At 43.2% G+C, this 11,427-nt stretch overlaps 1 protein-coding gene across 1 annotated transcript; it reads left to right on the top strand.

Moving 5' to 3' along the window:
- The first annotated feature begins 525 nt into the window (after positions 1-525).
- On the top strand, positions 526-10,289 carry VPS18 (VPS18 core subunit of CORVET and HOPS complexes). The gene is made up of 5 exons (XM_062577490.1): positions 526-646; positions 3,981-4,122; positions 4,278-4,369; positions 5,109-6,979; positions 7,635-10,289. Exons 1-5 carry the CDS (start codon positions 556-558, stop codon positions 8,361-8,363), a joined length of 2,925 nt encoding a protein of 974 aa, XP_062433474.1. The 5' UTR covers positions 526-555; the 3' UTR covers positions 8,364-10,289.
- Positions 10,290-11,427: the final 1,138 nt, after the last annotated feature.

Below are 11,427 nucleotides of genomic sequence, written 5' to 3'. Positions count from 1 at the left end.
ACTTAACAAATAGCCTTTCCATCTCCTACTGCTAAATACGTGTCTTCAAAAGCAAAAAGTGTAAGTAAGGCAACGAGGAAGATCTTGCCTGAAATGAGGGGTTCAATTCTGCTCACTCATGCTGCATAAAGATTAGATGAAGATGCAAGTGATCCAGAGAAGGACTACTAGGATGCTTCAAGAAACTAACGGCTTTTCTTTTAAGAAGAGAAAAAGAATAACTTCATTACTTCATAGGCCTAGGCTCCTGCCAGTGCTTGCAGGCAGGCTGAGTCAGGAGCGGCCGCGCGGTGTTTTCAGCAAAGCAAAGAGACCCCGCAGAGACTTTACGTGGGAGCCCTCAGGCACCCGGCTAGTTACCGCCGTAACGGCCACAACGGGCAGGCCGCGAGCGCCGCCACGTCGGGGCGGGGCGGGGGGCGGGGCCGGCAGGGCGGGGGGGCGGGGCCGGCGGCGCGGCGCAGGCGCAGTGCGCCGCCGGGCGGCGGCCACCTGACGCGGGTCAGCTGAGCGCGGGCGGAAGCGGCGGTGCCGTGGCGGCGAGCGGCGCCGGCCATGGCGTCCATCCTGGACGAGTACGAGGACTCCCTGTACCGCGCCGCCTCCGTGCAGCCGAGCCGCGCCGCCCTGGGCATCCCGCACTCCGGTAAGGCCCGGGCCGGGCCCCGCGCCGGCCGCGCCAGCCCCGGGGCCTGGCGCTGAGGGGGCGGCCCAGCGCTCCCCTCCCCCCGGCCCGCGCTGGGTGTTGAGCAAAACAGTGTCGATACCGAGTGTGTCCAGAAATCGAGGTGGAAATGCTGCGTGTGGGATCTGACCTGAACAGAAGAGGGGTGTTGGGGTCAGGGTGGAGAAGACTGTTTGAAAGGGCTGTGCTAGATAATATAGACACCCCCTTTGTATGGGGAAGTAGAAGCTAGAGAAGTGCGTTCTTCTCCTGTTATGAACACTAGTTCAGTAATGATCCTACGTCTGTTTTAATTGTAATTGATGCCGTCTTGAAGAGTTCCGAGTACACTGATCTTAACTGGAGTTGAAGTGTAAAAAACAGGAATGAACCCTCTCCTCCACCTCTTCCTCTCACACACCTTTATATACTTGCCAGGTCACTTTCTCCCCTGAGTTTGATTTTTCTTGCTCTCTCAGTCAGTCTTGTTGTGCCTGCTGGTGGGAATTTGGAAAAAAAAAAGTGATTGCCTGAATCAATGTGACTTCATGATCCTTTAGGGACAGTTTGTTCCTTCCATCAGCGTCCATTTCTTACATGTGCACATGAACGCACACACACATATGTGTGCATATATATTTTTTTTCTCCATATCTTCCCTTCTCCCCCATGGTTAGCTGTAACATCATGTGAAGTTCCAGTCAGGAACTTTGTTTGCATGTTTTGATCCACAGTTCAAGCAACACATTCAAGCCATGGTGTTGAAGTTCCTTAATGTGAAATGAAGAACAACTGTTTTGCTTAACTTGAAATAGAGATGCATATTTGCATGGCTAGATAATGTTTAAGCTGTGAATCAACGTGTAGGATAAAGCCTTACATGCTGAGCAGAAAGCTACCTACTCCTATTGTGGTTGCTTTGTCTGTTCCTCTGTGTGAATCTTACCTCTAAAATAAAAGACTGACCTTTAAAGATCATGTAACTGGTCTAGTGTTGAAGCAGAGGCAAAGAGAAGACATCAGCAGAATAGACGGTAGAAGGGGTCATAATGTTAGCAGGCTGCTTTCCACTTCTGAGTTGGCCTTTTCTGCAGCAATTAGGCTAAAATTAGTTTTTCGGGATAGTTTGGGAGAGGTTATAAGTATTGAATATGCTTATGAGTGGTGCTGTTAATCCCAGTCTACAGAGAGCCAGGACTATTCCCTTCAGGGTGGAAGCAGTACTTTTCCTGTAAGGTACAATCCCAACTTTGTTCTAGCCCTTCCTTTATTCTGTGAGTGGTTCTCTTTCTTTCTTTCTTTCTTTCTTTCTTTCGGGGGGGGGGGGGGGCGGTGAGAGTGTAACGACATTCCCCTCTTTAAGCTTATTTCTTGCTATTCAGCTGCTTTGGCTTTATCTTGCTGTAGGTTTTTCTCCTTTAATATTTCTATCTGGGCTAACTGCTGCACGGAGCTAACTGCTCTAGAAATCCTCCTTTTATATGTGGTGCGAAGCAGATGGGTTCACCTAGCAATGTCTCAGGTCTGTCTTCTTGTCTAGCCTGAGTCAGACTGCAGTCCTCTGCTGCTTTCTTTGTTACAGGGTTATGTGAGATTTTGTGCATATGGAAAATTCAGGAAGACTTGACTTGCAGGGCAGATGTGGATGAAACTTTGATAAAATCTGTTTGTGGACATACAGATGCTTTGGGATTTTGCTAATGAGTATCACTTAGTTTATTTTATGTGAATACCTTCTTATTTTACAGTTGGCTGGTATATCTGAGCTTTTTTTTTTTTTTTGTAGTTCTTTGCTTCCTCACAGGAAGCCCATAAAGAGTGCTATCCTTTTTTAGAAATAGAGTAGCGTGGTCTCTGCAAGTCCCATGATTTTGGGTACAGAGGTCTGTCTTTCCTCAATGAAAACTAAATCTGTCATGCAACTTCTCTGTCCTACCACATGGTCTTAAAGGCTGATCAGTCATGAACCTTCCAGGTTTGTTGCCTGCTTGCCTCTGGCTGGGCCTTTACATGTGCCCTGTAGCAAAGGAACTAGTCTTAGTTTGAACTGCTTCGTGTGGTTTGCCCATCTGCACTGAAGATCGTATGAGGTTTTTAAAGCAGTAGGATTCCAGTGTTTGTTTGTTGTTTTTTTTTCTTTTTTTCTTAATGTATTTCTTCAGAATTATGTTCTCTCAAGTCAGGCTTCCTTCTCCATTCTCAGCCTTTCCCATCTATATTTCCTTAATAAGTAATCTCTCAGCATGCTTCCCTCTGGCTGTGATATTTGCAAAGATGGTTGGGACTAAACCAACTAGTTGAATACTTAATCAGTGGCATGAGTTAACTTGTTCTGCTCACTCCTGTTCTGAGTTCACTAAAGTTTTGCTTTGTCAGCTTTAACATGCAACATATGTCCCAGAAAGCGGCCATGCGTTGTCAGATTTAAAGCCTCTACTCTAACCTTAACTTAAGCATTTCTCAGAATTTGGACGTGGTTTACCAAAGGATCCAGGGACAAGGTTAGTCTCGCTTCAGGCTTGGATTTACTGTGAAACAGCAAACCATTTTGAATGAGTTTTGGCTTTCAGGGAGCAGTTTATGCCAAAACTGAGCATTGATTCAGAGATCGCTGGGCTTTGGTCTTGTTTTGGCTCTAATAAGCGACTTGCGTGCCCTCCAGGAACAATCAGAAAGTTGCAACTAGGATAATGTCATGGCTAGTAAAATAGTGTATACTGGTATTGTGGCCTCCAGCTGTGTTCTCTGCAGCAAATAAACCAATGGACTCTTCTCTCTGCAGTGACATCTGTTGTATAGATATATTAAAAAGATGTGAATGGTGGATATCAAGTATTGTAACTCATTCAATTCTGACATGGAATAAGAGAGAAATGTATTTCAATTAATACCACAGTGATCTTTGGAGTAGCTTGTATGGGAGTGGCAAATGGTGGCTCTCTCTGTGTCAAGACATCCTTTAATACCAACCTTTCCTGTCTTGAACAAATAAACTGTCAGCCAAGGAAAACAAACTATTTTTTGATTCCACTCTTCAGCTTTTTATGCAGTTTGTGATAGTTCCTTTGCAAATTTATCTATGCACTTTCAAATTAATACTTGTGACAAGCTTGCAGGTCTTTGGGAATACAGTAAGACAGTACCACTTTTGTTTTGTGCTATGCATTGATGTGAGGTCTGCTTCCTGAGGCATGCTCTGTTTTTGGTAAAACTCAGAGCAGGGGGTGGTTCCTCTTGCTTTCTAGGTTAGATTTTGATGCAGTATGTAGAGTTTTTTGTTTGTGAGGGGATTTTTAAGTGTATTTTCTTTCTCCAGGGTATGTGAATGCACGACTGGAAAAGGAAACACCAATATTTAATAAGCAAAGGATAGATTTTGCTCCTCCAGAAAAAATCAACAGCCTCGTGGTCTCCTCTAACCAGCTCTGTATGAGCCTTGGCAAAGACACTCTTCTCAGGTAATATTGCCAGTGACCTGAAGTTATTGCATGTTTTCCTTGCTATTTTTTAGTTACTGGAGAACTTCTGATTATAAACTGGGTAAGAAAGCTGTAAGAAATTGTGCTTATGTGAACTTCTGCTGATAGCATGCTTTCATGGCTCTTCTTTGCAGGATTGATCTTGGGAAACCAGATGAACCTAATCAGGTAGAGTTGGGACGCAAAGATGAAGCCAAAGTCCACAAGATGTTTTTGGACCACACAGGTGAGGCAATGGACTGCACACAATTACAGACAGTGTTTCACAGCAAATACAATTAAATGTGCCTAGCAAGCACTGGTCAAGGTGTACTTCTGTTCTACAAAAAAGGCAAACAGATGGTTCTTCTATGAGCTGGATTCCACTGCCAAAGGGCTCCACCTACTGTTTTGCTTCTGTGCTATTAGAAAAACTTTTGCTTGTTATGTGCGTATTTTTGCTTTTGAGCTGTCTGAAACGAATGCTGATGCAATTGGGCTGTTCTGAGCAAGGCTGCTAAAACCAATAAAAAAAGCCTGTGTAGTTACCTGGTGCTCTATGTATGTATCAGAATTTTTAAAAGGACTGTATAACATCTGCAGCTCACTGTAGTATACACTCATTCAAAAAATACACAAATCAAAAGTATGGAAAGATTGATGATCATTAGTATCACTAGCTATCAGGGATAGAAGAAAACTCTGGGAACTGTTTTGTCTATAAATTATCTCTTGAAATAGAAGAATACTTTTTTACTGAAGCATCTGGAACTATTAATTTTAGTTTGTAGCATGTGGTCCCATGTTCTTATCCAGTATGGGAATCCCCCACATTCTTCTGGATCCAGATCCCTGGGAAAGTCCAGAATTAAGTATGTTGGTATAAATGCTTATCAAATATGAGACTAAGAAGCCTCAGGAAATTAGCTTGTGGAGGTGCAATCTAAACTTGTTCTCTTCTTCCTGTGCCCCTCTCCTGTTGGCAGGCTCTCATCTCCTGATTGCTCTGAACACCAGTGAATGCCTCTACCTGAACAGAAGTGTTCAGAAAGTGCGAGCACTCTCTCGCTGGAAAGGCCACTTGATTGAAAGCGTGGGCTGGAACAAATTTCTTGGTTCAGAAACCAACACTGGGCCAATTCTGGTGGGGACAGCCCAGGGGCAAATCTATGAGGCTGAGATCTCTGTCAGCGAGGGGAGCCTCTTCAGCACTAACCCTGACCAGTACTTCCGACAGGTTTACACTCTTGAGGAGGAATCGGGACCTGCCCCTGTCTGCTGCTTGGAGATTGAACGTGGGATAGAAGGAAAATTTTTTATTATAGCCACCACTCGAAAGAGACTCTTCCAGTTTGTTGGCAAGGTACCAGAAGGGACGGAGCAGCAAGGCTTCGGCTCCATATTTGCTATGCATGCTGACCATTTGCCCAGCTTCCGGGAGTTTCCAGCCAGCTTTGGCTTCAGTGAAATAGCCTTCTACACCCCGAAGCTGCGCTCCAACCCACGTTCCTTTGCCTGGATGATGGGAAATGGTGTCTTGTATGGCACGTTGGACTATAGCCGGCCTGATTCAATTCTGAGTGATGAACAGGTCTGGGTTTATCCTTCTGATATAGACATAACTGTGAACAAGCCAATCTCCATTGTACTTACCCAGTTCCACTTTCTGTTGCTGCTGCCTGATGGGGTGAAGGCTGTATGCACTCTGAATGGGCAAATCGTTTTTCAAGATCTGTTCCTGGAGAAGTTTGGTGTATTAACACGCATGATCAAAGATCCCACTGTTCAGCAGATATGGATCCACACTGAGAAAGTAGTGTTCCGTTACCATGTCCAGCGGGAATCTAGAGATGTGTGGAAGATGTACATGAACATGAACAAATTTGATTTAGCCAAAGAGTATTGTAAAGACCGTCCAGAGTGCCTAGATATTGTACTGGCAAAAGAGGCAGAGCACTGCTTCCAAAACAAGAGGTACCTGGACAGTGCTAAGTGTTATGCACTGACACAGAACTACTTTGAGGAAATTGCCCTTAAGTTCATTGAAGCCAAGCAAGAAGAGGCTTTGATGGAGTTTCTAATTAAGAAGCTAAGCAACCTAAAGCCTTCTGAGAAGACACAGACCACTCTGCTGACTACATGGTTAACAGAGTTGTACCTGAACTGGCTAGGTATATTGGAAGGAGATCCTTCAAAGCGGAATCTCTACTTGGATACACGGGAGAAGTTTCGCATCTTTCTGGGCAGCCCCAAAAACAAAGACTGTTTGTTTAATAACCGTGCATCTATTTATGAGCTGCTAGCAAGCCATGGGGACACAGAACACATGGTATACTTTGCAGTCATCATGCAGGACTATGAGCGAGTAGTAGCTCACCACTGCCAGCATGATGAGTATGATGAAGCCCTAAGTGTGCTGTCCAGGCATAGAGATGAGAAGCTGTTCTACAAGTTCTCTCCAGTCCTCATACAACATATTCCCAAGAAGGTAGTTGATGCTTGGATTTCTATGGGCTCAAGACTGGATGCCAGGAACCTTATCCCAGCCCTTGTAAACTACAGCCAAAGTGCCAGCACCCAGCAGATCAATGAAGCCATTAGATATATGGAATTCTGTGTCTATCAGTTGGAGGAAACTCAACAAGCCATTCACAACTATCTGTTGTCTCTGTATGCTTTGTGTCGGCCAGACTCACTTCTGTCATATCTGGAGCAAGCAGGAACCAACCCAAACAGGATCCACTATGACCTGAAGTACGCCCTGCGCTTGTGTGCGGAACATGGGCACCACCGTGCGTGTGTCCATATTTACAAAGTGATGGAATTATATGAGGAGGCTGTGGATCTCGCCTTGCAGGTGTGTGTGTGTCTGTGTGTGCATACTGTGGCGTAAAGGAATGTAGCTGGTTGACACAATTTTGAACAACCCAGCACTGAGAAGACATGGACAAACTTGTCAATAGAAGAGCTGTGCAACTAAGTTTGGGAGGAAAGACATATCTTAGGGGTGAAGTGAAAAGGAGAGTTCTGTCTGTCCTAAGCTCTGTCTCTAACACCAAATTCTTTTAACATAGCTGAGTTTATGCAAGACTTATATAGCTATTGTTCAGGATTCTAATTGCTTCGTATTCCTCGTTGGAGTAGTTATCAGAGGCGAATGTGTTTGTCAGCTTAGTCTATCTGTCAGGAAAGTGTTGTAGTTTCTCTTAACATTGCTGTCTCTTCACTAGAGTGTGTGGCCAGTTACATAGATACGCCCTTAATATAGTGCTGGACTTTGTCCTCTGCTGTGCGGCAAACTAATCTTCTAGCTGGAGGAATATTGGTGGACAGGAGAGAAGGTACTTGGCATATAAACAAGTGGCAGGCTGGTAGTGCAGCCCTAGGCAATGAGACAACAACAGAAGCTTTTTTACTAATGTCTTCTTAAATGGACAACAGGCTTTGAAGTTGAATGGGGAATAAATGAAGAGGGAAGCTTAACTCCGTTTCCTTGTCTGTTCAACTTCCAGGTGGATGTCGATCTTGCCAAGTCCTGTGCAGATCTCCCTGAAGATGATGAGGAGCTGCGGAAGAAGCTCTGGTTGAAGATTGCTCGCCATGTTGTTCAGGAAGAGAAGGATGTCAAGAAGGCAATGGCCTGCCTCTCCAGCTGTGCCTTGCTGAAGATTGAAGATGTTCTGCCCTTCTTTCCAGACTTTGTCACTATTGACCATTTCAAGGAGGCAATCTGTAACTCTCTGGAGGATTACAACAAGCACATTGAGGAGCTGAAAAGGGAGATGGAGGAAGCCACACAAAGTGCCAAGAGAATCCGAGAGGACATTCAGGAAATGAGAAACAAGTATGGCTCTGTGGAGCCTCAGGAAAAATGTGCTGCCTGTGACTTTCCACTTCTAAACCGCCCTTTTTACCTTTTCCTTTGTGGTCACATGTTTCACTATGACTGCCTCCTCCAAGCAGTTTTTCCAAACCTTCCTGCCTATAAGCAGGCAAAACTCGAAGATCTTCAGAAGAAGCTGGCAGCCATCAGCCAGCCCTTCAAGGGCCACCATCGTCCTAAAGATGCAGATACTGCGAGCTTGGGGAAAGGACAACAGAGCCGGGAACAGATCAAAGCTGACGTTGATGATATTGTGGCAGCCGAATGTGTGTACTGTGGTGAGCTAATGATCCGGTCCATTGACAAACCTTTTATTGATCCCCCAAAGTATGAAGAAGAAATGCAAAGCTGGCTGTAGTTTTCCAAATCCGCGATTGCTGCTACACCAGAGCAGTTTTGTTCACTGCCTGTGAAACTTCTGTAATGGGGATGTAACCTCCAGAAGTGTGAACAGAAATGGCTTCTGAGGAGTTAAGGAAAGAGTATTATGGTCTTGCTACCAGAATCACACCGAATTAGGCCTGAAAATGGAGAGCAATAGATACAGCTGCTTAAGAACTTGAAAATTAGTTACTGGAATCTTCCCCCACTCCCCACCCCCAGCTGATGTTTGCTATTTGTTGTTCTTCTGAGGCTCTCAGTATGAAGTTAATGGAGTGCCTTGTTGCGCAGAAGAAACTGGGAACAGCTTATAGTTTCTATTTATTTTCACCTGGAATGCTTCCCTGTTGTGTGGTATTTCTTTTGATGAAGATGACCTTAAAGGGAAGGGAGCAAAGAATATTTAGTAGGGTAGACTTTATTCATCACTTTCAAAGCTAGACTTTGGTGTCTTTTTTTGCTGAGAGTATATAACTACGTACACTGAGAGAACATGAAAGGAGAAATACTCTTGCATGTATGTTTTGTAAACATCATGCTACACAAATGCATGTTTCTACACAATGTAATATAAGAATGTATACAACTTTCAAGCAAGAGTGTCTCATAATACAGTTAAGTCATTTGCCTGCAATTCAAGGAGTATAATTTGTTTCCCACAAGCTTTATGGACAAGCCTGTACAGTTGAAGGAGCTCTTCACTGTTTTTGGCATACTTCCTAGCTGGTTCACACATCCCTTCCATTTCCCCTATCACTGTCTTTGTATAGTGGGTCTTGGTTTCACCTTTGTCCCAAATTAAAATTGAGAAACGCACTAGTATGGCTTCAGCTGATGTTCTGCAAGTAGGAATGTTAGACCGACCACTTGTATTATTCTGCTTTGGTCCTCTTTAAGCTGCACTTGAACATTAGAATAGAGTAATCTCGTCATATATTCTGTCAAGTTATAATAGAGAAGAGCTTTGTGACTTGATTGTTCATGTTAAATTTACCTTTCCATTTGAAGCCAGTACTTTGTGACCAAGCAGCTTTTGCGTTCATGACTGTATTTGATACTTTTTTTGGATGGCTACAGGTCAGTGCTTCTATCTGTTGCTCTGAGTTGGAAAATTCTTCCCAGAAAGCAGTGATCGCTTTTGTGCTGGGGGGGACAAGAAGTTTTCTCTAGCATCTTAGCAGGAGCTCCTTGTTTTACTTCTGAGGAAACTAAAGTTTTAATGAAGCTCTACTGTTTGAGGTTGAATCACAGTGGTTGGAATTAGAAGAATGGAGTGATCTAAATGAGAAAGATTCTTGTTATTTCAACCAGCACAAAATATTGTCCTCTGAAAAATGTCTTCTGTTCCTTGACATATCTGTTCACACTTGTCGTGATCACCTATCTTGGTCAACTATTCACATATCCTGTTGATAGGATTGTAGAAGAGGGTTTTTACATCATTGAAAGGGAATGTAAATTGGTTTGCTTAATGAACTGACCTAGGGGGTTCTGATAACCATGCAGAGTTCCAGAGAGTTTTCATTAACTGAGGGCTTCAGCTTGTAATGGATGTGTGTGTTGTGTTTTTTTTTTTTTTTTTTTTTGTTTTTTTTGTTTTTTTTGTTTTAAGTAAAATGACATGTATTAAAATGCAGAGCTGACAGTAGGAAGAGCTGAAGTTTTGAAATCCTCATTTCACTGTTGGAGCCATGGGACAGATTTTTCTTATTACTACCACTTGTTAGTGCTTGTTGCTGGCTTACCAGAAACCACTGATGCAGTGGTTTCAGAAACCACATGGTATAGCTTTCTTTGGTTCTGGGTAGCTCTTTGCTTTGAATAAGTTGATGTGTCCACCAGAAGAATTTGTGATGAAAACTAGACATGATGTCTTTTGAAGTTCAGCATTAAACTTGTTATAACTGGCCACTCATGAATCATCATCATTTCATGTAAGCAGTGTGATGTTTAAGATTGTGTATGTCATTAGAAAGCAATAGCGGCCAGAATCAGTTTCAGCCACAACAAGTGGATATTTTTCTGCTCTTCAGGAGGAATATGAGTAGCAACTCATCCTTAAGTAGGGAGTTTAGTTTCCTTGGGAGGTTCTAAATACTTGTTCCATTTTTTTACTTGTGGATGTTTGCAGCATGTTTTTTCTGGTATATTGGAATTATTGTAGCCCTCTGTTCTTTTCCTACTAGTGCTACAGAACAATCAAAATTTATACAATGCTAAATAAGTGTTTCTGTTGTGCTCTGAAGAGGAGAAATGTTTTTTGCTTATAAATCCTTCCAGGGAGATATGCTGATTCTTAATGTTGGAAGAAGTGTGTGTATGCAGGAACTGCATCAAGTAAGTTAAACCCACTGTGTGAGTAACCTCTACAATTTAATTTAATGTAGCTGGAGAACAACGTAACCAGAATGTTGGGTGGGAGACCAGTCCTATCTCACTAGAAAGCTAGGCCAGAATAATTATGCTGGCTTAATTTCACACACTAGATTAATGCTGAAGAAACTGTTCTGCATGCAAGGTCTAAAGCAAGTTTATGCCTACTACCTACCTTCTCTTAGACTTCAAGTCAAGGGTGGAAAAATGCTGTGAGTGGGGGAGAAACGGTGAATATGTGTTACGGTAGAGTTTGTAGAGAATTTCAGAAGTACTTGCTGTTGGCCTAACTAGTTGGAAGCAGCTAATAAATGCTGAGAGCTGCGTGTTTTGTCTTATTTCTAAAACTTAAGTAATTGAGCTGGAAATTTAGCAAGGCAAATTCTTAACAAGCCACTAGGTGTCATTGCTCACCATTAAAATACTGAGGTTTGCTGCAGAGGCACTAAAGGTGTTCTGCAGAAGTAAGAATCTTGCAGGATAATGAAGCAGGACCCAGCGCGCTTGTGTGGGATGTAGAGATAGACCTGTGAGCTAGTTACTGGAGATGCTAAAGAATAAACTCAAGCTGTCTTTCAGTTAGAGACAACAGGATCACTAGTCTTCAGGTTCTGAATATTAAAAGCTAGTTTTGCTCTGTTAACTAATTAATACGAGCCCTCTTGTGT

Source organism: Rhea pennata, chromosome 5 (genome assembly GCF_028389875.1).
Source record: "Rhea pennata isolate bPtePen1 chromosome 5, bPtePen1.pri, whole genome shotgun sequence".
Classification (NCBI taxonomy): Eukaryota; Metazoa; Chordata; class Aves; order Rheiformes; family Rheidae; genus Rhea; species Rhea pennata.
Note: the sequence above shows the minus strand (reverse complement) of the source record. Positions and strands in the feature narration are given on the sequence as shown.